General features: G+C 57.5%; 1 protein-coding gene across 1 annotated transcript; it reads left to right on the top strand.

Annotated features, from left to right (window-relative positions):
• Nucleotides 1–4009: 4009 nt before the first annotated feature.
• On the top strand, nucleotides 4010–27258 carry MTMR11 (myotubularin related protein 11). Its single transcript, XM_039512947.1, has 17 exons — nucleotides 4010–4416; nucleotides 9412–9484; nucleotides 11274–11416; nucleotides 11646–11718; nucleotides 12204–12346; nucleotides 13544–13628; nucleotides 13766–13916; nucleotides 15190–15277; nucleotides 15736–15824; nucleotides 16138–16262; nucleotides 17056–17122; nucleotides 17390–17460; nucleotides 19041–19213; nucleotides 20472–20642; nucleotides 21215–21460; nucleotides 21799–22077; nucleotides 23561–27258. Exons 1-17 carry the CDS (start codon nucleotides 4360–4362, stop codon nucleotides 23633–23635), a joined length of 2109 nt encoding a protein of 702 aa, XP_039368881.1. The 5' UTR covers nucleotides 4010–4359; the 3' UTR covers nucleotides 23636–27258.
• The last annotated feature ends 313 nt before the right edge of the window (nucleotides 27259–27571 follow it).

The raw sequence follows: 27571 nt of genomic DNA, 5'->3' as shown, positions 1-27571 counted from the left end.
GCGATTCAGAAACGAGGGAGCGATGCTCTCTGCTGGGCAGGGGCCTAAAGGCTAGTTCCCCTGCAGGCCATGAACCACAGCACCAGCGACAAACTGTCAGACAATAGTCTGGGGATGAGACGGGCTGAGTTTCGATTTAGAGTATAAACCCCTCGGGGCAGGGCCCGGCTTTCTGTTCCATGTTGGTGCAGCGCCTAATGCCCCTGGGTCCTGACCCGTGCCTGGAGCACCTAGGTGATGCTGCGGTATAGACAATACTAGTGCCGTTACGCCTGATGTCGTGTATTACAGTAGCACCTACACACCCCAGCTGAGATCGGGACTCTGTTGGGCCAGGCACTGGGCGGTCACAGAATGACAGACAGACAACGGAGCAGGAGGAGACGCAAAGGCCCAGAGACAGGACCTGCCTTGTCCAAGGTCCCCCCACAGGGCCACGGCAGAGTCCGCCCGTCCGGCACCAGCCTCCCATTGCAGCCGGGCATAGGTGCAGTTCACACCGCCGCTCCTCACTCGGTTTGCGCCAGCCCGGGCTGAGAACCTGGGTTCGAGCTGCACTCAGCCTCCCAATCAGCACCTCCCTCTCCCAGCTGTAGGTACGTCCGTCCAATCTCTAACCCTTGACCTCCAGGCAGAGTGAAAAACTCCACCTGGCCAGGTGCGACTTCAGCATATTCAGGCTGCAGGAGGTTTGAAAAGCCCTGGCAGAGGAAGGCTGGGCCTCAGGAGCCCTGGTGTGACCCTGGCCCAATGACTTAGGACCTGATTTGATTCCCGTTGCCTTGATCTCTATGGTCATTGGATCAAGTTGTGACTATCTCTGTGTCAGTCCCCGGCCCTTGCTTCCAGGAGCTGGCTTGTCGCTTTAGACTGTCAGGTGTTTGGGGAAGGGATTGTCTCATGCTCTGTGGCTGGGCAGTGCCCAGCGGGTGAGGTCATCATCTCAGCTGGCGCCGCACGGTGCTACAGTTCTAATAGCAAACTGCTGCTTCCTGGGGCTACCCGTGCATGGTACTGCTTCCCGCTGGCTTTAAAAAGGAGCTGGGGGCGGGGGATTTAATAACACTAATCCCTAGCTCTCACCTAGCACTTGTCAGACCTAGAGCTCAAAGCACTTTGCAACAGAGGCAAAGTGTCATTATCTCCCTTTAACAGATGGGGAAACTGAGACACAGACCGTGGCTGTGACTTGCCCAAGGTCACCCAGTGGGCTATGGACAGAGCCAGGAGTAGAACCCAGGCCTGCCCTCTACCTGCTAGACCACATGACCTAACTTGGTGCTGTGAAAGATACCAGCCTGACAGCCTATTCCCAGTGCAGCTGCAGCGTAAGTTACGCATACATGCTACCTGCCCCCCCCCTTTACCTGGACTGCCCCCCAGGCTCGTTCTGTCAAGCTTCAGGCATAAACCACCCTCCAGCTAGTGGAGGTCAGGAGGGAATTTCCCCTGAGGGCAGGTCATCCCATGGCTGCAGTGTTCCTTCCTGTGGTGCTGGCCGCCGGGGGAGACAGCCGGACCCGGGCTTGGGCCCCCTCTGGCGCTTGCTCTGGCTTTGTGGCACAGCTCAGCACCACCCGGATGTGAACGCCCGTCCACAACAGCGAGTGGGGGCCGTGGCACAGCTCTCCCCTGGCACCGACTTCCAGCGGCTCCTGGCCCCTGCTGCCCCCACCGCTGTGCCCAGCCACGGAGAGATTGGGGAGGGGAGCTTTGGGTTATAAAGACATTTGGATCATCTAGTCTGGCACCCCCCCCTTCCCCCCTCTGCTGCATAACCCAGGAGATGGTTTCACCCGGCAGTTCTGCCACTGAGCCCCATGACGTGCAGTGAAGTCGTTCTGTGCCACTCTCCAGTCCGGCACCTTCCCTTCCACCTCCGTCGGCTGCCTGGATCCCCCCATACGTCGGCATGGCCAGCCCAGCCCAGATTAAGGGCACTCACCACGCTGCAGCTATTTGCACAGCAGCTGGAAGAACCCCCCTAGGAACACACAGCCGGGTGCAGAGGCAGCTTTGCCACCTCTATCTGCCCCCCGCCACAGGAGCCGCTCGCATAGGGGGCGGAGGAGGGGCCGGAGGGGATGTGGCTGGGGTGGTCCTTTGCGCGGGCTGCTAGGGGGCATGGGGTAAAACAGCCTCAGGATAGGGCAGGGGCCAGCTGCCACCTCCCGCTCCAGGCGCTGGGCTGCCACAGGGATGAATCTAGCCCTAGAAGACTATCGGGTGGGCTCAGCCCTGGTGGTCCCATGGCCAGGGCCCAGCTGCCATTGCTGACCGCCCAGAGAGTGGGTTCCATGCACGACCGGAGCCCAACACATCCTGGCTTTTGGGTTCTGTGACCTTGCCCGCCTGGTTTAGAGGGCAGACGCTGGGTTCCGGGTTCTGCTGAGCCGGGCGCGTCGTCGATGGCTCAGCTGGGGAGCTTGGTTCCAACCTGCGCCTCCGGGAACCTGCTCCCCTGGGAGCTGATAACTCAGCTCCCCCAGAGGGGAAGCGCTGGAGCCGGAAGGCTTGGGGGTGCTCCATGACACCTCAGAGGCTTCGTCTTCACTGCGCCAGCGAGCGCCACGCCAGCTAGCTGCAGCCCTAGCTTAGAGCCCAGCTCAACTCAAGCTAGAGCTCTGTGTGTGTGTGTGTGTGTGGCTGGGAGGCAGGTTAGGGGCCGTGCAGGCATTATACTGTGAGCTAACGCCCCAGTGAAGATGAGCCCCGAGTCCTCCTCCAGCCCCGGGCACTGCAGCGTCTCGGCACCTTGCGGTGGCAAATCGATTTGCATCCTGGGGCGGATAACGATGCGATAGGGGAGGAACTGAGACAGCGAGAAGGGGCTTGCCCCAGGGAGTTTCCGGGGAATTCGTCTCATGTCACTTGGGCAGAGTCCTAACCACGGGACCATCCTTCCTCTCTATGAACCATTTGTGGTTCAAGAACCAGCATTAACCCACCAGAAGCAGCACCCCTCTAGCAGCAGGGACTCGCCGGCAAGGGGTTTGGTTTATTCATGTTCTGCTACAGCCACCAGCTAGCTGGGCCCTACGATATTGCAGGGGTGCTGATCTGCAGAGCCCCCCCAAAGCCAGCACCTTCCTCTTCACTTCCTACCCCCCTCGGCATGGCCTTTCCCCCAGCCTGCTCCCAACCTCACTCCAACAGCTGCTGAGGTTCAAAGGTGGGGCAAGGGGCAGGAGATGAGGAAACCAGATAACTGCACTTTGCCCTCCTTGAGCACTCTTCAGCTGCGGATCTGAGAGCGCTTGATAAACATTCACTGCTGCGGAGGCTGAAAAACAGAGTGTTGCCAATGCTCGCTGTGTTTGGTGTTTTCATTAAAGCCCCAGCTCCCGGAATCATGGGATTACAGAAGCACCTCCGCTTTCTAGCTGTTGTGGTCATACAGAAGAGCTTGAAACTGTGACCTGAGTGTGACCCCGAATGCTTCGAGCCCAGAAGACAAATGAAAATAATTGAAATTTAAAAATATATATCAGTTTTTAAGGCAGTCTCACAATTGTTTGAGGCCTGATACATTTTTTAAAGTGCTTTGGCCTGGCAGTATGGGGAGATTAAGTGACTTGCCCAAGCTCAGGGAGCGAGTCAGCAGTCAAGCTGCAAATAGAACCCAGGAGTCCTGACCCCCCACGTCCCTTGCTCTAACTCCCTTGCAGGAGCCCTGATTCCCAGCTCTCACATTTAACTGCTAAGAGCACGCTCACTCTCCTAAGCCGGGGATAGACTGAGGACTCCTGATCCCACCCCTACCAGCCTCCCCAGCTCTCACCACTAGACCATCCTCCCTCCCCAGAGCCGGGAACAGAACCCAGGAGTCCTGGCTCCCAGTCCCCTGCTCCGCCCCTGCCCTGAGCGCCGCCGCTTTGCCCGCCAGCCATGACAACGGGATTAAATGACAAACTGGCTGGCGGCAGAGAGGGGGCGTGTGGGGCTGGCGGGGCAGCGCCCAGAAAAGGGCCCGGGCTCCTTTAAGACTGCGGCAGGTTCCAGCGGGTCAGTTTCCCCGGGCGAGGGCGGGGGGGACCCGCCGCTGAGCGGAGCCGCCCCCCGGGAAGGAACCAGCCTCCCCGCCAGCACCTTAGAAGGGCCCACGGGCCCCGCCCCCGCTGCATCCTCCCACCTGGGGCTGCCTCTTGCCGCGGCTGGGAGGCGAGTTTCTCCCGGGCCGGCTCGCCACGCAGGGCCCCCGCGGCCAGCGCGCACCGGGCACCTCCCCGGCCATGGACTGAGCGCGCTGCCGTCTCCGCCGGGGGCTGGGACTGGCCCCTTCCCTGCTGGGGGGTTCACCCCCCCCCCCGTCTCCCTCCCCGCTGGGTTTGGTTTTATGGGGCAGCAAGAGACTCGACCATGTTATCGGGCTCCAAAAACTCCTTTAAAATCCAGCAGCACAAGCCGGGCCCTGCGGTGAGTGGAAAGGGGGGAGGGGTTGAAATGCTGGGGGGGGAGAAGGGTGGCATGCGGGGGGAGGGGGGCTGAGAGCCACTGAACCAAACTGGAAACCCTCTAGGATGGAAGGAAAAACTCCTTCAAACCAGGGGGGTGCTGGGGCACCCCCAGTTCCAGCATCGAAGGTGGCGGGGGGGGGGCGGTATGAAAAAAAGTTTATATGCGGAGTCTCCCACCCTGCCTGGGTCCTGGGGGTGTCTCCAGCCGGGGTTCTGGCTGTTGGAAGCAAAGTGATTTTGGGGGGGGGGGTAGCATTGCCCCCTCCTTTGTTTTGTAGCCTTGGTGTTAAAATTGCAGTGGGGGGGCTGCAGGGGGTGCGGCTCCTTTCAGCTCCGTCAAGCCCCCGGGGGGTTGGGGGTGTTTCGTGCTCCTGGCACCCCCCCAAGCCCAGCAGCCCCGCTCCCCATGCGCCTGGCTGGCCGGGCTCGGGTCTTTCCGACGCCAAGCGCCGCGTGTGGCTGCCCGAAACTCGCTCGTTTTTAGCAGGGCTGTTTACACGGTACATTCTGTCCTCGGCTTCGGAGCCCGGGCAGGGCCGCCCCACCCCCTTTTCTGGGGCCAGTTTTTGCGCTGTCCACTGGGCTGGTAACCAGGCGACTGGAGCCTTTTGGCCAAGGGGCTTTGTTCTTGCAAACGGCTCCAAACAGGGTGACCCCCCCCATTCCTTCTTGACTCCCCAAACCTCCAGCGCGCCACGAGTTCGCGCCGCGTTTCTGTGGGGCTGGAACGGGTCAGCTGGCAGGGAAAGTTTGTGCATTCCTTGCATAATGCGACGATTGTTTTCCACCGCCGAGCAGAAATATGCTACGGAGGAGCCAAGAGCGCCCTGGCAGGAGAGCCGGCGAGTCTTTAAAGACTCAAGCAAGCCTCATTTGTTGTTTGTGTTGCATGGAGCGTTGGCCCAGACCCCCTCCCCCTTCCGTGCTAGGCGCTGGACAAACACAACCCTGCCCCAAAGAGGTGACAATCTAAGTAGAAGGCAGGTGGAGACAGACACATGGGGGGAGCAAGAGGAAATAATGAGACAGTAAGGAGGGGTGATCATTGCTGTGGTTTCAATGGGGGAGAAAACCACTTTATAAAGGGTGGGCGGTGGGGGGGGGGGACGACCCAGGTCTTGGTTAACCTTTTCAGTGCTCTGCACTGGGACTCAGGAGGCCTGGGTTCTTCTGTTCCTGGCTCTGCTGGGTGACCTTGGGCCAGTTGCTTCCCTGCTCTGGGCCTCAGTTTTCCTGCTCTGGGCCTCAGTTTCCCCACTGGTAAAATGGCGGTAATCATACTGACTTCCTTTGAAAGGGCTTTGAGATCTACTCATGGAAAGAGCCAGGGAGTATGAGCTCTGTACTGGTACCTGTCAGTTAGGCCAAGGCTGTTCCCTATCTCGCTAAAGCTCTAGGATCTATCACCATCCTGTCTGACTGAGCACATCACAGTCTTTAGTGGATTTAGCCTCACAGCCCCCTGTAAGGCAGAGCAGTTATCCTGATGGGGAAATTGGGGCACACAGAGGCCAAGTGATTTGCCCAAGTCTGTGGCTCTGCAGGAAATTCAACCCTAGGAGCTAAACTTCCTAACCCCGCTTCCTCCCATCTGTTGCTCAGTGCTTTAAATAATTTTTTTTGCCACTCCTCTTTGGACTCTCTTCCATTAGCCCTCATGGTTAGGAAATTTAGCAATTTGCTGCCAGCTGTTCTCCCCACCCCAGGGAGAACCTCGCATGGAATGAATAGCTTGCTGACCCCTAACATTTTGGTTCGCGGCTGGGGGATGTCTCACCTGCTGTCATGGCATAGCTGGGGGCACTGAGCCTCCCATGTGCTCAGTGGCGTCACTAACCAGTTACTCAGGGCTGCTCTTTCACATAGTTTTTGTAGCACGTCAGGTAAGACCTGCCGTGCTGGGTCAGGCCAAAGGTCCATCTAGCCCAGTATCCTGTCTTCTGACAATGGCTGGTGCCAGGTGCTTCAGAGGGAATGAACTGAACAGGGCAATGAGTGAATGATCCGTCCCCTGTCATCCAGTCCCAGCTTGTGGTAGTCAGAGATTTAGGGACACCCAGAGCGTGGGGTTGCATCTGAGACCATCTTGGCTAATAGCCATTGATGGACCTAGCCTCCATGAAGGTATCTAATTCTTAACTTTAACCAGAGCTGTTTGCAGTGGCTATAATTAATGCAGCACAACCCCTAGTAAGGATGTAGTTATTCTATAAAGGGGTCTCTGTAAATGTAGCCGAATAAGCTATGCTGGTATAAACCCCCTTTGCATTGGTATTACTTTACTATTGTAATGTAAATAACAATAACAACATGCAGGCTGCAGCATTGGAGAAATGCAGCCACTTCAGGGATGGAGGTTGGTAGCCAACAGCCAAGGGGGACTCCGGTTCAAGGACACCGAAAGAATGTTGTTAAAAAGTCAGATTTAAAAAAAACAACAACAAAAAAGGCAGGAGAGAAGGGATCAGAGTCCTCCATTCGCCTGGCTGGGGTGCAATACAGGAATATCCAGACTGCTTTGTGCTGCAGCATATCCCAGGGAAGGGAGCCTGGAGGTAGGTTTGCCCGGATTAGATTTCTACTAGTAAGTGTTGATGAACGTTGATTTCTCCGTGCGCACGTGCCACCCAACGAAAAAATCTTTCCATGGCCAATAATCGAAATGTACAGCTAGGCAAAGTAAGAACAACGTTGCTTGAGAATTTATTAGTGTGATTTTTTAAGGCTGTTTACGTTGCATATTTTGAGATGTGATGTTGAATTTTTTTTTTTTTAGTGGCGATAAAGCTTTAACTTTTGGGGGTCTTAGCCCCTGATGTCATTAAACAATTACTGCCTGACCCTCCCCCCCCCATTGCCTGAGCCACATAATTTCACACACCTGTGAAAAATTATTGGAAAAAAATGGAATTCTGCAAAGAGGTTCTGGGAACAAGGTGCGTGTCCCCGTTCCATGTGTTGGGCTGCAGGTGTTAACGGAGGGGTTGCAGCAGATCTGTCTGCCTCAGGCTGGTTCTTAGTGGCCAGGTGCCCGGGCGTTAAAATGCCAGTCGGCACTGACTGGCTCCTCTTTCTGGCAGCCTTAGAAGTGAGGTCAGACCTGACGATCTGGCCTTGCAAGCTACCAGTGGGCCATGGAGAGGAAACTCCCCTCTCTGCCCTATAGGGGATCTCTCCAGGATCGGGCTGAGTTGGGTGGGAGTGCGTCTGGGTGCCCACAAAACTTCCTCAGAGATTGCCAAGGGCCCAGGGGCTGTCAGTCGTGTCCCTTTCACCCTGGGGCTGAGGGTGGTAAACGTTTCTGGATTCTACATTTGCAGTGACTTTGACTTGCGCTCTTTTGGGCCCTGAAGGTTGTTTACAGCTGCAAGGAGGTTTCCGGCTCGCTATCTGATCGGGCAGAGGAAGATATTCTGCGGCAGTTCCACTTTGTTTGCTCGCTCTTTGCTTAACGAAAATGCCAGATAATCTTCGGTTGTGGTTTAGGTTTCAGGCAGTTTTGTTCCAGCTAATCTTTCCACTGTGTAGCTGTTCCCTGGTAGCGTGGCACTCAGATCTTACCCTGCGCCCTCGGCTGGCATGAGCCTGCTGCCCTCAGTTGGCACTAGTGGTCAGGAGACTTTGGCTTGCTGGGGATTAGCCAAACCCGCATAGCCATGTGGCTAGCTGAGAATTGTAGCTTTCAGAAGGGACAGACCACTGTGACCGTCTAGTCCGGCCTCCCGTAACACCGGCCAGAGAACTTGCCCAGAATAATTCCTCACCCAGATCTTTTAGAAAAACACCCCACCCTGATTTTAAAATGGTCAGCGATGGTGCCAGGACTCCTGGGTTCTATTCCCAGCTCTGGGAGAGGAGTGTGGTTTAAGAGAGAGTGTGGATCTATTCCCAGCTCTGTTGTGTGATGTTGGGCAAAATCATTTTAGTCTCTTCGTGCCTCAGTTTCCCCATTGGTAAACTGACCTAGAAAGGTGAAGTGATGTACCCAAGGCCCCAGAAGGGAGTCAGAGTTGGAGATGGAACTAGAGCCCAGGAATCCTGGGTCTTGGTTCTGTGCTCAGGCCACCCCCCACCCAAAAGCATCAGATTTTAAAAATATTGTTGCTTGGCCCCATTTAAACTATCACCACCACTGAACAGCCACTCGTGATCTGGGGCACAGGGATGGGAAGTGACTTGCCCAAGGTCACCCAGCAGGCTAGTGGCTAAGCAGGAAATAGACCCCTCCAGCTCTCCTGGGCCCCAGTCCGGTGCACTATCCACTAGACCACACTATCTCTCGTGCATGCCATCACCATTCTGCCGTATGGTTGTGAATGGGAGGGGGCGGAGTTTCCAGGTAAGAGCCACTGCTTGTAGCTCCCAGTGTGGCTAACCCCAAACATTCAAACAAATAAAAATCACAAGCCCTGTCCCAAAATAATCATGAGATTGGCTTTAAAATCTCCTGATTTTTAAGTCAATGTTTGGTTCCTTGTTCTTTGCCTTCTGGTTTCAAACCCTTTAGAGGTCGTGTTTTGTCGCTTTTTTTTTTGTTTTGTTTTTTCCTGTAACCACCAGGCCAGGAAACTTCCTTTCATTCAAAAATAAAAGCTGAGATGCTCAGGACTCCAGGAGTTGGGGCTTTAAGAAATATACCCCCATAGAATCCCAGAGGCTGGCCACTCTGAGACCCTTGTGACTGGCTGAGCCTTGTGCTGTTGGAGGGGGATGGGGTCAGAAGTCAGGACTGCAGATGGGAAGAAATAATTAACTAGCGGCTCGGGTTAAATATTATTTGCTTTGCAGTGCCCTAGTTGGGGGCCCCATTATATGGCCCTAGGCTAAAGAGACCGACCCTGCCCCGGAGACCGTGAAAGATGCCGGCTGGCTGGTTCTCCAATGTCGGTGCATTAGCCCGCAGTAAAGAAAGGGTTACATCCAGCTAACAGTGACCTGTTCTCTTTCTTTACAGCTGAGAGGTCCAAAGTCCTCTGACATGAACAGCAGGCGAAACAGGAACTGCCAGGCTTTCCCGTGTATCCCAGGTATCCCCGCTGGCTACGGGGGAGCGGGTGGCTTGTGTTTTGAACCCCCGGTTGAGTTTCCTTGGGGCTTTCACTACGGTTCTAATAATAATCCCTAGCTCCAGTTTAGCGCTTTCACGCTGCAGATCTCAAAGGAGCTCAGTATCCCAATCCCCATTTGATAGGTGGGGACACTGAGGCACAGAGCAGGGCAGTGACTTGCCCCAGAGCTGGGTGTAGAACCCAGGTGTCCTGAGTCGTCACACAGGGCTCTAGCCACTAGGCCGTGCTGCTGCCGAGCACTGGACAGGAGCGGCAGCAGTGGTGTCTCTTCCCTGTTCCTTAGCCGCACGGAGGCGGGCAAGGCTCCCCACTGGCCTGTGCATGTGACACGCTGGTGACCAGACCTGTGAGCGCCCTGGGCAGGTGGAGGAGCCCTTCCTTCCCTGGCCACAGCCACTTCACAGCTGTTGCGGCAACTGGGCCTGGCACTGCAGGGTCCAACAGCTGCTGGATCTGCTGTTGGCCCAGGCTCCCCCAGGGGGGTGGGGTGCCAGGACTCCTGGGTTCCCTCCCTGGCTCTGGGAGGGAGGCAGGCCTCCTGGAGTATGATTGGAGAGTAGAGAAGAAGGATGGTCCACGGGCTTGGACACTAACCGAGAACTGGGTTCAAATCACTGCTGTGCCACAGATGCCCTGGATGACCCTGGGCAAGGCCCTTGGCCTCCCTGTGCCTCAGTTTCCCACTTGGACAGTTGGGTTAACAGCACTGCCCTGCCTCCCCAGGGCTGTGCATGAGGGCTAATCTATTGAAGGACGAGTGCTCGGATACTACGGAGCTTTAGTATCTTTTATAAAAAATCACTGAGCTGGGCCCAGTCCTGATCCCCTTCCTCCTTAAGAGCCTGTTGCTCTAGCTCCTAGTTAGAGGCATGAAGGGTTAAATCGGGGCTCCGAGCAGCAGCTGTCTGAAGGCATTTTCTGGCTAGGGTAACGAGCTGCAGGCAGTGCTCATTTTGCACACCGGGGCTGTTTGCGTCCCTTCATTCCCCCCACCCCGCTCCTGGTGTGGACCATCCCATCCCCCACTATTTCAGGGACTCACTGTAACCTCTGTCTAGGGGCTCTGTGCCCCGCCCCCCATTCCTCTCCCTGCCCCATGCCGGGGGCTCTGTGTGCCCACATGCAAGGATCCTTGGTCAAGAGCACGCGCGCACACACACAACCCCCTAGCTGAGGGCCAGCTGTTCTGAGCACAGCCTCCATTTTCCCTGTCCAGGTGTTCTGTGGGGCAAACCCCCTTCCCCGCAGTTCTGCTTGTCGTCGCTTGCGGGTACGATTCGCTGCCTGATCCGGGGCCTGCTTTGCAGCAGCGCTGAGCCCCAGCCGCTCCAACTGCAGCCCCCTGAGGATCAGGCCTTCGGACCTAGACACCAAAAGTTACAAAGGCTTGTAGCTGTGGGCACAAAGCCCTCCTGGTCTGGTTATGGCCAGGCTGGATGTCCCATCCCGAAAGGTCCAGATTCTCCTCTGGGGTAAATCCACCTGGTTCTGCTGCAGCCCACAGAGCTCCATCAGTTTACACCTGGGAAGGATCTGGCCCCTCGGTGTGCTTTTCACCCCTGTGGCATTGCACGCCCCTAGCCCAGTCTCTCGCACGGCTCTGTGTCACTCTCCAGCCAGCCCTGGGCTCCTGCCTCTGGCCCCCTCCTTTCCAGCGCCCCGAGGAGCCGGTTTCACTGGTCATTCCAAACCACAGCGTTCTCCCAGCTCACCCTGACCCCTTCCTCTTGCTGCCCCCGCCCTGCAGGGGAACACGTCCTGGAAGCGGCAGCTCACGTGAGGAAGATCGTCCGCTCCAGGGATGGCGAAGGATCCATCCTGGGCACACTGTACTGCACCAACCTGAGAGTCGCCTTCGTGCCAGAGCCGGCCCCGGGTGACACGGTGGGGGTGAGTTGGAGGAGGCCTGGCAGGGGCTGGGCAACGCGGGGGCCTGGCGGGGGCCGGGACGGTGCCGGCGGCCACTTGAATTGCAGCCCTGATGCTCTCTGGCGAACACCATCCTCCTGGCCCGTCGGAGCCCCTTGGCTGTGGTGCCGGGGTGGGTCCCCGCTGCCAGCCGTGGAGCCGGGGTCGGCGAGTGGGGATGGTCTCTGAGCGCTGCTCCTTTCTCGCATAGGCCCCTCGCTGTTCCACTTGCCTGCACAGTGAGCACGACGTGGCCCTGCCCTGCATCGGGAGGCTGGTGGCAGGTAAAGGGGGGCAGGAGGGGCCACCATTCCATTCCACCTAATCAAGCCGTGTCCCCTCCACCGCTGCGACGAGTTTGGCAGCTCTCAGCCCGTGTGGCTCACTGCCTCCGTCCCGGCATTCCCCCCCCCGGCTGGCACTGTGATCCCCTCATGGGCCGGCCCAGTGGCAGAGAGGCCAAGGCCGGGCCATGGCGAACCAACTGCCCCCCTACCTGCGGGCTGGGCTGGGGCCGTGGCGCCTTGGCGGGGGGTGGCGCAGGAAGACTTGCTCATGCCGTAGGTTGCAGGGCCGCTCTTGGCGTGAGCCGTGTGCTCTCCCCCGGGCTTCCCCATCACCAGGGCAATCCTGATAGGCCGTTGTCAGCTCGCTCCCCCCTCCCCCCCCAGCAATCTCCATGCAGCTGCCCTGGGGGCCAAGTCTGACGCTGATTGTTGCCTGGCTCCTGGGTCTAAGCCTCCTTCCTTCACCGGGTTTTCCCCTGCAGTGAACAGCGTCACCAAGGCCAAGGTGCTGACGGCCAGCTCTACCCTCAAGTTCATCCCGGAGGAGCTGGTCCTCTACTGCCGGGACTTCCGGGTGCTGCGTTTCCGCTTCCGCGACAGCGGCTTGGAGCCCCGGGCCTGTCAGGTGAGCAGCTGCTATTGCAGACAGGGGCACCCGCCTCGCAGACCCTCCCCGGCCGGCGATTCCCAGGGCCCGGCGGCACAGGGCTTCGGGACCCTCGGATACGGATGGGCACCTGCAGCGGACTGGCTCTGAGCTGGGACTCGGACTGGGCACATCAGGGGTGGTTGCTCTGTGTGTTGCCTGGGTGGGAGGATGGGGCCCTCAGGGGGTTGTTTGACCCCTTGGTGTGGGGTCTGGTGGATTAGCACAGGACTCGGCGCCAGGAATCCTGGGTTCAGTTCCTAGCACCAGGAGGGGAGTGGGATGAAGCCCCGTGTAGGGGGAGGTGAGGTCCTATTCCGGGCCCTGCCGCTGACTCCGGGCAGGGATGTCCACACTGCTCAGCGCAGGTAGGCAGACTCATGCTAGCCCCGCTTGAGCTCCCGTGCTAAAGACAGCAACGGGGGCGTTGCGGCCGGAGGGCGGCTCACAGCCGGGGACTCCGGCGACTAGCCCGGGTCCCAGCGTCCACACTGCTGTTTACAGCCCGCTTATGAGTGTCTCCCCAGGCCGGGAGCGGCACCACCCAGCTGCAGGGCAGATCCAGCCTGCGTGACCTGGAGCACGATGCTTCGTTTCTTCCTTCTTTCCCGAGGTCTGATTCCTGAGGAATCTACCTCCCGCAGGGGTCAGAGCCGCAGAACCCTGGGCAGGGCAAACCGCACCCTTCCCTTCCCGACCCCTGTCTAGCCATCCTCTGATGCCCTGAAACACCCAGCGTCCCCAGCTATCGTCTCTGCCTTAGCTGCGACCCGCCAGCAGCTGCTCCCAGCTCCCATTGACTTCACTGGGGGTTGTCAGCTCGGCACCTTTGAAAACCCAGCTTGTCGCCCTGCCCAGGAGAGAAGCCCCGAGCGGCAACGTTCAGATTCAAAGCTTGGGGCGGGGTTTCCGCTCCAGCAGGGTTGGCCGAGGTCCCGTCACGGCCCTTCTGTTCAGCTGCCTGGCTCAGCGATGGGCCTGCAGCTGCAGTGACTTGCGCTGGCTATTTGTCCTGGGCTACAAATCTCCGTGGATCAATGCCCTGCTGGAGGCCTTCCTGGATCCCCATCCTGGCAGCATACCCTCTGCCCTCCCATTGGCACCCAAACCCTGCCCACAGCCCCAGACGCCTTGAAGGTCCCCTGCCGAGGTGCCCCCATTGCTCCTGTTTTCCAGGTGACACTGGCCATCGTGCAGGCTCAGGAGAGCAGCAGCGCCAGCGCTGGGACGTGGTACGACACTGGTGCTATAAGGAACCTGGGTAAGTGGCATCTCCGCTGGGCGTGTAGCTCCATCCCCCAGGCCCTGGCAGCTTGAGGGGCCCATCCCTGGGGTGGCAGAACCCACAAGGTGCTACCCCGCTCGTCCCTGACAGCCATCCCTCCTGTGCGGCTTCAGAGAACGCCTGGCTGAGCACGGAGGAGTCGTCGTCGTCCCCCCCGACGCTGCTCTTCGAGAGGCCCTGTGACTGGGAGAAGGAGCTGAGGCGGCTCGGGGCTGCTGGCTGGAGGGTCAGCCCCGTCAACGAGCGCTTCGACATGGCCACCAGGTAAAGCGCGGCCCAGCTGCCAGTCATCGTCCGTCTGCCCCCCTCTCCCCGGCATGGAGGGGTCGGGGGGCGAGTTAGATCCACAGGTGCCTAAACTGTGGCCCCACCCCCCCATGCCATCCTGCCCATTCCCCTGCCCTTGTGCTGCCAGTTCCCCCCAAGGCCCCGCTCCATGCTCGCTCCTCTCCCCCATCACTCGCCCTTACGGGTGGTAAAAAGTGGGAGGGCCCTGCCCCCCCCCCACAGTGCCCGTGGTCACAGCCCCTCCGGGTGCACTCCTCGGACCCCCTTTTTTTTCAGCGGGTTCAGTGCTCAGCCCTCGGCTACAGTCCCAGGTCTGTATCAATGGCCCCCTATCGGATTGAGCATAACCTCCAGGGGCATGTGGCTTCTTCTATTCGAACCATGTTTCGCTCCCGAAGGCAGGGATGGTTGGGGGCGAGAAGTCAAAATATCAAACGTTTCCTTGAACTGGAAAAACTTTTAGTTTCCTTCTGATTTCAGCCCTTTAACATTTTTGTTTTACTCTCATTCGCTCAAGTTTCTAAACGAAACAGGGCTTTGAACCGGAAAACTGGAATTCCTCATCTCGCAAATATCAAAACGAAACATTTTGACAGCTGTGGAGTTTTCCCCTGAATTATTTTGATTCACAAAATGAGCCAAAACTAACCACCTTTCATGCGGAAAGCTCCGGGTTTTGACAAACCGACGCTTTCTGGGGAAAAATCCTTTGGCTGTCGAATTCCCGAGAGCTGGAAGGCCTCTCCGGGGAGAGCTGCTGGGAGCTCTCTTCTAGCACGTGTGGGAGGGACGCTGGCTGTGGGCCAGCAGACCCTGAGTTCTCTCCTCCGTCTGTGCGTGTTAACGTGGAATGGATCCGCGGAAGTCTTGTGAGTTGAGGGGGTGGCAGGTACCCTGCCTACAATCCGGCATTTGGGAATGGCCTTGTAATAGGGAGATCTGCCTCCTTTAAGGGCCAGGGGCCATCTAGCCCTGTCTGAATATCAGACCTGGTGAGGAAGGGGCAGGTGATTCCTATCAAGGTCTGAGAGTGCTCGAAGGGGGAGCTGTGGGAAGGAGGCAGGTGCCGGAGTAATGGAGTGGGAGAGGCCTTGAGGGTCCCCCATCCCACTTTGGTTGTAAGGTTTGTGTGCAGCACCTGAACAGGCTTGCGGCGAGGCGGGAGTGCTGCCTGGGCTGGGGAGATGGGCCGGCAGCCCTCCGCACATGCTCTGAGCCGGTTCCCTTCCAACTCCGCTTCCTCCCGCAGCCTCCCCAAGTACCTCTGGGTCCCCAGCAGGCTCCTGGACAACGAGCTCAAGAGGGCCTTCGGCCACTTCAACGCGAGGCGCATCCCGGTGAGCGTCTCCTGCCCCGGGAGCAGGCTCTGAGCTGCCGCCTTGGGCAGGGGAGAGCGGTTCCTAACAGCCTCACCAGGTTCTGGGGATGGGGCAACCACTGGGGGGTGCCGTGGGAGGGTGGGGTTCTTACTGAGGCAGGGGCGCATTTGGCCAGCAGGGTGGAATAAGGTGAGAGACCCTCCCCCAGCCACACACCAGGCTGGGTTCCCTGCGGCCGGTGCCCTATGAAGCTGGCCAGCTATCAATGGGTGACTACACCACTCCTGAACCAGCCAGGGAGGGAAGGCTGAGGAGGGAGGGTCTCCACCAGGTTGTTTGGTGGGGGTGTATCACAGAGCCAGTTAGGGGAAGGCAGGTCCCTGGAGCTGGGGGGAGAGGAGGAAGGTGGAAGACAAGGCCCCAGGGCATGGGGCCAGTGGAGTTTCATTTCGTTCCGTTTCCCTTTGTCTCCCCAGAGGCTGTGCTGGCATCACCCGGGAGGCAGCGACCTGCTGAGAGCCGCCGGCTTTCACGCCGATTCAGACCCCGAGAAGGAAGACGTGAGGTACGAGGATGTGGGAATGGGGCTGCGCTGCTCCAGCCTGGGAGCTCAGGGGAGCTGGGGTGGAAGACTCCCAAGGAAAACTCAGCTGCTCTCCCCTTACAGTCAGTGCTGACCCCAAAGCCCCAGTGCGGCACTAGGGGGTGCTGTGCTGCAGGGAGCTGGGTGGGTGGTGTGATAGGGGGTGCTGTCCCCTCATAGCCGGTGCTGACCCCAAAGCCCCAGTGCGGCACTAGGGGGCGCTGTGCTGCAGGGCTCCATAACCCAGACCGAAGCAGTGATTCCACCTCCCCGGCGCGGCTGCGTTTCTCCGCAGGTCTGTGGAAGCGCTGATGCTCGCCGGCCACGCCCAGTGTGTGATAGTGGAGACAGCCGCCGACCTGCCCAGCCCTGCAGAGATCCAGCTCTCTTACCTCAAACTTCGGGCCCTCTGCCTTCCTGGTGAGACCCAGCCTCAGCCCCGGAGCTGAGATCCCTTCTCAATAGGAGTCGCTCGCCTGCGAATCCCAGACAGCAACTAACCAGCTCTTCAGCTGGGAGAACCTGGGCAATCTGGATTGGATCCCACTTGGGAATCATGGGCCCGTTATCACTAGTTGTATCTGATGCACCTGTGCTGGATTTCCAGTTTCCCCTCTATTGCTCGAGGTGCTTGTCTAGCTCCACCGTTGTCATAGTGTCTCGATGCTGTGGGTTATATCCTCCCAATCCCCCGGCAGGTGGGGAGGTATTAGCCCTGCTTTAGAGGGGGAAAGGGAGGCACAGGGAATTGCATGATTTGCCTAGGCCGATACTGTAACCCCAAGGCCGTCACTCCCCTCCTGGAAGCAGCTGGCTGTTTGACGCAAGGAAGCCAGGGCTCCACGAAGCCAGAGCACAGCTCAGCACTGGCCGAGAGGCAGATGGGACTGGAGGGTCTCTTCCTTATCCTCTCTCTGGGACAATTCCTGACCTGCCACAGAAAGGGCAGCCCAAAGGAACTGAGGAAACCGGTTGGGACTGAGGAGACCTGGGTTCTGTTCCCATCTCTGCCACAGACTCCATCTGATCTGGGTCAAGTCACTTTACCTCCTCTGTGCCTCATTTTCCCCGTCTGACCGGGGATAATCGTCCGCTCCCTGCCAAGGGGGTGGGGAGGATTAAAACCCAGTAACGATAACATGGCGCGATGCGGAGGGAGGCCGGATAAACCCCTCTGCAGCCAAGGTAGTAATTCGGCGTGGCCTCCTTTCAGACTCCTCTGTGGCCGATGAGAAGTGGCTCTCTGCCCTGGAGGGGACGCGCTGGCTGGAGCACGTCAGGTGAGAGCTGCCCCCCTATATGCTGACACCTTAAATCCAGGCACATGAGCCCTAAAGAACATCTGGCAGGTGGGTGGGGCTGGGTAACTATCATCCCTCTGTTAGGAGCTGTCCCCAGCCGGGGGGAGTGGAGCTCTTTGGGGGGAGTGGCTTGCAGGACCGTGCCTGGCTGGATGAATTTCAGATGGTGCTGGGGGGTGAGGGGGTCCTTTGCTTCCCATTGGCTGCAGGGTCTTCATTGTCAGTAATCACCCCCTCTCCTTGCAGGGCTTGTGTGAGGAAAGCGTGTGAGGTGGCCGCCCTGCTGGCAGAGAGGTCCCGCTCCATCATGCTGCAAGGTAGAGTCAGTCGTTCCCTCCTCTGGCCCAGGCACAGGCTGGATGCCCTGAGGCTGGGCCAGGTGTGCGGTGAGTCCGAGAGGGGAGTAAGCCGCTGGGGTGAGCTCCTGGGTACAGGCTCTGTGATGCCTCCTGGGAGTACCCAGGGCTGGGAGGCACCTCGCTACTACCTGTCCTTTGCGTGAGGCAGGCTTGTCTCCCCGACCCCACCAGTCACAGGCAATGCAAGCACTCCCCTCTAGTCCTAGGTCGTGTGGGCCCTGCTGTCGCTCTGTTGGCTAGCGATCGGCACACCGAGCATCTCCGTGGAGGGTCCAGCTCTGGTGCACTGGCCACTGGCAGCATTCACTGACTCGCAGCTCCCAAAGAAGCAGCACACCCCGACTTCCCAGTTCCCACTCAGATCACCACTCCGCTTACCACACAGCGCTTAGATCTGCTTCTGGTGAACCGAGGCTGGGTTTCCATGGCCAAGCCCAGAGATGCAAGGAGTAGCAAATGGCAGTAAACAAATAGTTACACCTCACAGCAGGCATTCTAGAGCGCCCCCGAATTAACCAAGTCCTCTCCTGTCTCCTAGAGCAATGCTCACCCCAAATCCTTGCAGGATTTTACAGCCGGGGTCCAGCTTGGCTCCTAGGTGAAGGACCCAGTCCCGTTTCTTTGCATCCCCAAGATATGTCAGCCCCAACCTTTGTCAGACACCTCCCCTCCCCCCAGCTGTTTGTTTCCTCTTGTAGATTTCACAGTTTCTCATTTCCTCACTGGCTCAATATGCAAATAGGTCTCCAACCTGTGGCATACAATACACAGTAGCCAAACGGTCAGGCAGGGAGATAGGTGTCTGTTACCTCCTGGTGACCTGCCTAAGGCCATGGCTACACTTGCAAATTTGCAGCGCTGCAGCAGGGTGTGAAAACACACCCTCTCCAGCACTGCAAATTGCGGCGCTGCAAAGCGCCAGTGTGGTCAAAGCCCCGGCTCCCAGCGCTGTCCGTTATTCCCCACAGGGAGGTGGAGTATGGACAGCGCTGGGAGAGCTCTCTCCCAGCGCTGGCGCTTTGACTACACTTAGCGCTTCAAAGCGCTGCCGCGACAGCGCTTTGAAGTGCAAGTGTAGCCATAGCCTAAGTCCAAGACTTTAAGAACATAATTTTCAGATCCCTAACGCCCTAAATATTATCCATCCACCCAGTTCGCAATTACTGTAAAGACCAGTGGGTGACTGGTTCTTGGTAGAGACCTCACATGTCACCCTTGGGTGAACTATTGTGCATATATCTGATCCCTGGGAAACCCTATGCAACCCCTGTGCCCTCTGCCTGTTGGCACCAAGGGGTGTCTGGATTACAGGCTCCATGCTGGCCACTGGGTGGGCTGACTGGCTCTGGGAATCAGGGACAGATAGAGGATCATTGGGTGGGTCCCAATCCAGATCCTTGTGAGACATCACCAGAGCTATTGCTGATCAGCCTGGGCGTTGGCAGCTGCAGCAGAGAGGTCTGTGCACAGTGGAGCCATGATGCTCCTCTTGACCCCTAGCCGAGGTCCCTCACTGTCTGTACCCTTCCCCCTCGTAGAGTCAGACGACCGGGATCTGAACTGCCTGCTGGCCTCCCTCGTCCAGGTCCTGTCGGATCCCCACGCCCGTACCCAGTCTGGGTTCCAGAGCCTGCTGCAGAAGGAGTGGGTGGTGGCAGGGCACCCTTTCCTCCAGCGCCTCAACCTCCTCCGGGACAACGACCGCGAGGAGGTGAGTCTCAGAGCACGCGCAGCTCCGGCTTGATGCCCAACTGCGTTGGCCAGACGGGGGGGCGCTCGAGAGCGACGGGAGTTCTACCAGCCTGGCCCAGGTGGCACCGGGGTGTCGAATAATCTCCCAGCACGTGGGCTCTGCTCCGAGCACAGCTGGCTGGGAGCGTGGCTGGATGGCCATGCAAAACCGAGAGGGTTCCCTGGACTGACGGTTGCCTTCCCTCCTCCCCCTTGGGCCGGTGGGACACCTGACTCAGAAAGCGGCTCTGATCCAAGCATTCCCAGCGTCTGCCCTGCCCAAGCGCCCTGGGCTCTGGATTTCCCTCTGCCGCCAGTCATGTCGGAATCTGTTATGGTGGGGCTGGGACCAGGGGGCTGGGTGGGAGCAACTGGCTGTGGAGGCAGCAGCTGGGAAGGCGCGGGGATGGCTGGGTGGGGATCGGCGGTAGCTGCGGTGTCGGAACCAAACCCAAGCGACCCCTCTAGGCTTTGTTCAGTGGGAGACTTGGTTTTCTTGGCTCAGGTTCCACTGTTGTGGTGGGGACCTCTGCTGGGCAGTCTGTGAATGACACCGGTACCGGCCCGCGCTGGATTCCGGTGCTGTTTGGAGCTTTTGTATGGGGATTGTTTGGGCTCTTGCCGAAAGACGCACTCTAGCTCAGCCGCAAGCTAACGGGCTCGGTGGAGGAGTCGCTGGGCGACGTTCTCTGGCTACTGCTGGGCAGAAGTCGGCTGGGACAGCCTGGTGCTTCCGTGCTAGCCTGGATGTTCAGGATTCCTTGATCTGATTTCCCCGCTCTGCTGTTGGCTCCCTCTCTCTACCACAGTTCCTCATTCGTCCGATGGGATAAGGGCCCTGCTCCGCTTCCCGGGAGCTGTGGGGATAAATGCCCTGGAGATGGCGAGGCGCCCAGATGCTAAGGAGCCGGAGATGGAACACAGATCGTTTGCTCCTGTGTGGGGGCAGGGCCTGAGCTCAGATCCCCAGGGCAGGTTGTTCAAGCTGCCCCGGTCAATCAGTGTTGCCGTGAGCAGTTTGACGGCATTTTCTTTCTGGGTAAATCTCTGCAGCTTTGCTGCACGGCTGGTCAGCAGCTGCTACTTTCCACCCCAGAGGCAGCTGCTTTTCAGTGGTGGGAGAGCGATCGCTGTGCAGTGTTGCTGCAGGTTGTTTGAGGAGCTGCTCTGTCCCACCCCAGAGTTGGCTGCATTTTTGCTGTTTCCTCAGGGAGGTACTTTTTTCCCCTCTGTCTTAGTCTCCGGTGTTTCTGCTTTTCCTGGACTGCGTGTGGCAGCTGCTCCAGCAGTTCCCAGCATCCTTTGAGTTCACAGAGACATACCTGGTGGCCCTCCATGACAGCAGCTACATACCCTTCTTCAGCACCTTCCTGTTTAACTGCCAGTGGGAGAGAGATCGCAGGAATCAGGTGGGTCCAGCATGGAGCCTCCCAGCTACAATGAAACACTCGGCTGCTCCGCAATCACTGCCCCAAGCACTATCCTACCACGGGTGGAGAAGGGGGAAATCCGGTGCCGTGGTTAATGCACGGCCTGGGAGTGAGAACTCCTGGGTTCTGTTCCCAGCTGGGAGAGTGAGGTATGGCCTAGAACAGGCAGCTGGAGGACAGGACTCCTGGGTTCTATTCCCGGCTCTGGGAGGGAGCACAGCCTAATGGTTAGAGCAGGAGGCTGGGAGACAAGACTCCTGAATTCTTCTATTCCTGGCTCAGTGCCTGACCTCAGGTGAGTCAACTCTCTTCTTTGTGCCTCAGTTTCCCCACCCATCAAACAGGGTGGGGCTCGTGCTTCTCTTCCACCTCTGTGAAGCACTTTGAGATCCTCAATGCATAACATTCCCCTCAAAAGGCCTGCTCCTGGCCCAGCCTCAGTGGGATATGGAGCACAGCCTTTCATGAGGGTGGGGGGGAGCGAAGGGATATGGATGTGCATTCGCTGTTCCTTGCGGCAACACCTCTCACGCTCCCTGTCCATCCCTCAGCACCGTGCCTCCAACCAGATCTACGCGCCCGTCAACGGCTGGCGGGAACCCCCTCCCCTGGAGATCCTGCAGAAGGGTGGCCGCCTGGCGAAGGAGAGAGGGGGCCCCTACTTGCCCACCATCTGGGACTGGGCGCTGCGCTACACCACCCAGCAGAGGGCGCAGTTCAGAAATCCCGCCTATGCCAGGGGCAGCGGCAGCACCACTGTTCCAAATGGCAAATCTGCCCCACTAGGGGGCGACAAGGTGAGTGTGCTGGGCTCCAAACACTGGGGGAGGGGGTACTAGGAGCGATTTGGGGGCAGGGAGTGTTGCCTGGCGGTCACGCCATGGGGCTGTAGGAGTCAGGACAGCTGGGTTCTCTTGAGGGCTGCGAGGCCTTTCTGAGCCTCAGTTTACTTTTTCCTGTGTCATTAGTGGAGCTGGCAATAGAACCCAGGAGTCCTGAAGCCCCCAGTCCACTCTCTCTCCTAGGCAGGTTCAGTAAAGCATCCTGCTGTGGGTGAAGCATGTTTTCCCCACCCTGTTTTGCTGCTGGGTTTTACTGTCGTGGATTTTCCCCACCACCATCTCTCTCCCTCCAGCTGGAAGCTGCCTTGTCTGGGAACGGCGCCGTGTACCTGTTTGCCAAGGGGGCCCTCTCGCCGCAGACCCACCTCTTCCCCTGGAAGAACGGCTCGCTTTCCAAAAAGGGCTGGCGGCGGGCTCAGTCCTCAGAGAGCCTCAGCGAACAGGACCGGTCCTTGAGAAGCAGTCCCAGTGGCTGCCCCCTGCAGCCTGAGGGGCTGCTACTTCCTGCCTCTGTGGGCCCCCTGATCCGGCTCTGGAGAAGGTGTTACCTGCGGGGGAGCCAGGAAGTTCAGGTAACGCCAGCACCGGGGACATTAGCAGACAGGGTGGCTGTGGGGTTAAGGCTCTGAGCTGGGACCTAGGAGCCACTTCTCTGCTCTACCGCAGACTCCTTGTGCCTCCCACTGCTATTGGGTGGAGCAGCATAGCCTAGCAGATAGAGCACTGGCCTGGGACTCAGGCGATCTGGGGGCTGTTCCTGGCTCTGCCACTGATTCTCTAGGTCACCTTGGGCGAGTCATCTAGTTTCTCTGTGCCTCAGTTCCCCTGTGTAAAATGGGGATAATCCTGCCCTGCTTCGGGGTCTGATACCACAGTGATGGGTGTCCGATTAAAAACTGTAGGTTAGTAGCAAATTACCTCTCTGTCGAATCCGGGTGTGGGGACAGGCCAAGGATGGTAATGAAGATATACTTTGTGTATCCCCTGTAGGTAGTTCAGTATTAATACCCCCTTGTGCAGAGGGGTAAACTGAGGCAAAGTGAAGGTGGCACAACAAGTCAGTTGCAAGAGAACCCAGGAGTCCTGATTCCTGTATTAATTCTTGTTACGATGGCGCCTGGAGAGCAGAGCCCTGTTGTGCTAGGTGTTGTCCGAACAGATAATAGAGAGGGTCCCTGCAGAACGGAGCTGGGCCCAGGTTTTTAGATCCAGGGAGGCTGCAGCTGACCCAGCTGAGGGGTGGGGCATAGGTACACAAACATCGAAGAGCCCCACATGAGAAGCCTCTGGAAAGAGGGACCCATAAATAAGTGGTCGATGATGCCCTGTCACTTTCGGTTTCCTTAAAAAGATTGTGATTAGAAACAGACTTCCCCGGTTGAGCCTCCAGAGCACTGCTGTGCACTGGCCATTCGCTAACTACTGAGGTGCTCCCTCTCCCAGCACAGCCTGCCGAGGGCATCGAAACGTAGCACGGCTCTCTGGGGGGCAGGGGAAGGTGGCTCTGGTTTGGCCACTGGCATGGCTTAGCTCTCATTAGTGATCTCAATCCGCCTGAGCCGGAAGACTCAAAATCCCCAGCAGCTGGCCAGTGGGCTCGTGCCAGGCCTGGCTGCTCCAGTGATTTGTGTAAAATACTTTGTCTGTATGGGAAAGTCCCAGGGCTGGAACAGCTGGAGGGGCATCGGCCGAGCTGGGTGTACGGGGGGGACCCGCAGGCCTGGGATAGCAGCGTCTGCTGCAGGTCAGGATAGACAGGTATTGGTGGGTCTGCGCCAGGCACCCAGCCTGCAACAGGATGGAGGGGCAGGAGCAGAGCCGTGTTACCTGCCCGGGGTTGTTCCAGCCGGGGCTGACTCGGGTTAGGATGCAGAGCTGTAGGGGGAGCAAGTCGGGTCCCCCCACAAGCCCTTGCACTATACCCGAGTCTCTCGCTCGCCTGGTCACCAGCTCCAGGGCCTGCAACTCACGCCTAGCCACTGCACGTGCTCCCGGTGCGGCTTCAGCCAGCCCTGAGCCGCCCTGACTGTCTGTCTGTCTGTCTCTCCCCATCAGCGTGGCCTCTTTGCCTCCACGCTCGCTGAACTCGCGGAGGAGCTGGACCTGCTTCGAGAGCGGCTGGGCAACTGACAGGCGAGGGGACCTGCTAGGGTGCCTCATCATGGCAGCATGCGGAGCCCTTCTCACCAGCCCCCTGAAGGCGAAACGCTGCGAAGACTGGACGGCCTTGCGTCCCTGCTGCCATGCTGGAGATGGGAGAGCGCCCTGGGCAGAACCGGATCTGTCCTCTGGGCCAGTGGACCAAGCGGGGGGACCTCAACGGACTCTGGGCCCTGCTGTTCCTCCTGCCGCGGGGAGCTGCCCGTCCTGTGGCTGCAAGAAAGGGAACCGGGCAACCCCGTCCATCCAAAGGGCTCGCTCCCACTCACGCAGCTCAGAGTGGTGGGTGCCCAGATAACCCTGGCTCCTCCCAAGTGCTACCTCCTCAAAATCGGGCCCGATCCCAGAGCCCCCGCCCGGCCCTGAGTCTGGTTAAGCCCCCCGCCCCCCCCCCCCCCCCCCATGCTGGGTGTTTGGCCGGGGTTCGCATGGTGGGGTCTGGATGGGAACCGAACTCCAGTGTTCTCTAGCGCCGCTCGGCACAACCTACAGCGTAGGGGTCTGTTACTGCAGGGGTCGGGGCAGGCACTCCAGGGTACTGGGTCCAACCGCTTTTGCTGCAGCTCCATCTGAGTTGTGTCTCTCTCCGTTCTCTGATCTTCCATGCACCTTCACCCTCCTCGCTCCCCCAGGGTGACTTACTCAGCTGATGAGGCTGGCTCATTCGCGTACCTCCCCCAGAGGGGTGGCATGTGGGTGGAAGGGCAGGCGAGGGTTAACCTGCCGCTGCCCATGCCATACCCGTCCACTCTCCAGCACTGTCAGTCTGGCACCCGTCCCTGAGCGGCAACTCTGCAAAGCTCGTAACCCCCTGCCTGGATTCCCTAAGTGACCCTTTCAATTGAGGCTTTTGAAGCGGGAGGGGAGGGGAAAATAATTGAATCTTTCAGAAGGATGGTGGGAAAAGGGGAGCAAGAGAACCCCATCCTCAGTAGATTACGGGGAGCCCTCACGAGCTCTCATCTCCGGGCAGGGCTACGCTACAGACTTGCATCGGCAGCAGCGCTGTAGCGCTGCTGGTGAAGACGTTCTAAGCCTACAGAGAGCTCTCCCGTCAGCCGCAGGGCGGGTTCAGGTCGGTATAACGACGTTGCTCAGGGATGTGAAAAATCCACCCCCCTGAGCGACGTAATTAGAGCAGTGTGTGTAATGTAGACCTGGCCTCTGATCCGAAAGCTGCCGTGCGGCGCCAGAGCCGGATGCACTTGGCGCTGTCCTGCCAGCAATGTGCTGGGGCGGGTCTTTGAGGCAGTGGGCATGTCCCGGCACTAGGTACTTACTGTGCTACCTCCAGAACTTGCTTTCTAAGCCTTGGAGTTCAGGTCTCGACCGGAGAGTCCCCGGAGGGCGGGATTGTCGGGATCTGGAGCTTAGGAACTCTGTTGGCTGAACAATATACCCAGCTGTGCCTCTGCCAATCATCTGGGCAGCATGTAAGTTGCAGTTGCATTGGCAGGCGGCTGGTAATGGCAATCTTGGTAATGTGTGGTCCCGGGAGCCTCTGTCCTCCGTTACTACCTTCGAACAATGGCAATTCTGCTCTCAGTAGATTGGACCAAGCCGCTCAGTGGTTTCTCCTACAGCGTGTTTCCAGCACAAGCTTAGGGGGGTACTGGTGCAGGGGTGGGAGCCTCTCCTATCTGCCATCACGGCAGACCTAGGTCAGGTTACCACCTGATGTCTCTAAGGAAGGGATTGGTGGGTCGCAGCCAGGTCCCCATTAAACAAGCATCTGTGTCCCCCAAGCTCCGTCGTCTTTCCTGCTCTGTGGCTCCCATCTTGATACATGCAATGGAGTGGGAATGGGCCTTGTTCTCACCTTTCCCAGTGTTCCTTATACATGGAGCCTTAGCCCTGGGTTATGGGGCTGGGGTTAGGGGGAGGGCAGTTTGCCTGGGCTGTACCCAGCCTAGAGGCCTTCAGTTTCCAGGGCTATCCCCCTGGCATCTCTCTCGAGCTTGGTGGGGAGAAAAAGCTGAAGGCCACCCGGCCCAGTCATGGGCTGCTTGTCGCCTTAAGTCAGAGTTGTCATTGCTTTTGTGCTTTAAATCTGAATTGAAAAGTGGATGCTGTAGATCGTGGGCCCTGCATTTCAGGGAACTGGGCTTGCCGTCTGAGCTCCAGCTTTTCAGAGGCCTGACTCACAACCCGGTCACCCACCACTCCTTCCACTTCATAGCCAGCCTTCTTGGGCTGAGACTTTCATCTCCGAGTGGGATCTGGAACCCAATCTCCCTCCTCACCCTGCCGAATTCACATCCAATTAGTTAACGTCACCAGCCATGCTTGGGCATTAAAATCAACAGGAGTCTTTCTGTTGGCCCCAATGGGCATTGGATTCAGGCCCTTGTGAGGGGGATGGAGGAAACCCTTTGATGGGAGACTTGCTGCATCTTTCAGGTACCTACAGATGCATGACTGCTGTACCCAGATGGCATCATGCTGCTTTGTCAGTGTTTATGGACACTGGGGTTTGCACAGTTCCTGTATGCTACTACTTTTCCGCCCTGAGATTTGAGTGCCTACTTTGTATATCTGTCTAACAACAATGAGGAATAACAAAGATTATTTTTATTGGCATTTGTAATATAATCTCTCGGGGCGATATTAGAGATGTTTGTTTTTTGTTGAAAAATTTATATTTTATATTAAAAAAAAAAGCTCTGGTTCTAACATTAGTAACTCACAGGAAATGGGTTATTGTATAAGCTAAAGTGTTAGACAAAACTGGACGATACACTTTTATATATGTGTGTGTTTTTCTCACACCCACACACAGAGGGATTGGAAGCCGCCAAATTCCAGGGTGGATTAGAACAGTTGTAGAGGTAGGGCTACCCTGTAATCCAAATATTGCAGCACGGGTAGACATGCCGGCATGGCTAAGAATAGCAGTGTAGATGTAGTGGCACGTGTCAGTGTGGACTGTACGGGGACCCTGGGTATGTGGGCTAGCAATGCATCTACTTGGCAATTTTGAGCCATGCTTGTGCAGATAAAGCTAGTGCAGGTATGTCTTCCCATGCACTAATCACACCTAGGATTGCAGGATAGACCTACCCATGCTGCATGTGTTACAGCAGAGGGTCTAATCCAGCTGTGATCTTAGCTTACGAAATTGGTACTGTTCTCTGCGAAACTGTGGAATCGTTGGGGTAAGAGTCCTAGAACTTTAGGACTTTCAGGCCCTGGGAAAGAACCAGGACTGCCATCTGATGGAGTATGAACAAAGTACTTCCTCCAGAACAGCCTCATTTCTTTTTACGTGCAAGGTTTCAAGAGCGGGAGGCTCTGGACTTTCCTTGGAAGAGTCCTTTTCCTGCTGGTTACTCCTTTATAATAACTTGGGTTTTTTTTGTTTTTTGTTTTTTTTTGTTGTTGTGTGTTTAAATCTTAGTGCTAATAGCACATATACATAGAAGTATTTTGGAGACCAGAACGTTAGGGTAACTTGGTGCAGATCACACATTCCCGGTGGCATGAGGCATGAGTTAAGTGGAAATCCAAACAAGGGCATTTTTTTTCTATTCTGTATATTTTTGTAGTGACATTTCTATTTAAGAGCTCATTAAAGTGCAGTATTTTTAAATGCAGAGTGGCTGGCTGTGAGTTGAATGGTATGCTCTAGTTAAACTAACAGTTGGCGGGGAGAGGGCGTTAGATCCTAGAATCATAAGGTGATACTCTAGCCTGTATTCTGCAGGAGGGCAGACTAGATTATCCTAAGAGGCCCTTGTGCTTTTAAAATGTATGAATCTAGGAGTTGAGATTGTCTTCTATAAACTAATCATATAAGAGCTAGTGCTTATAAGGTGCTTCATAGCAGTGGATCTCAAAGGAAGACAATACTAATATACCTATTTTACATATGGGGAAACTGAGGCACAATAGAGCAGTGATTTGCCT

This window comes from Mauremys reevesii, linkage group 24 (assembly GCF_016161935.1).
Source record: "Mauremys reevesii isolate NIE-2019 linkage group 24, ASM1616193v1, whole genome shotgun sequence".
Classification (NCBI taxonomy): domain Eukaryota; kingdom Metazoa; phylum Chordata; order Testudines; family Geoemydidae; genus Mauremys; species Mauremys reevesii.
This window is presented reverse-complemented; position numbering and strand designations above follow the sequence as displayed.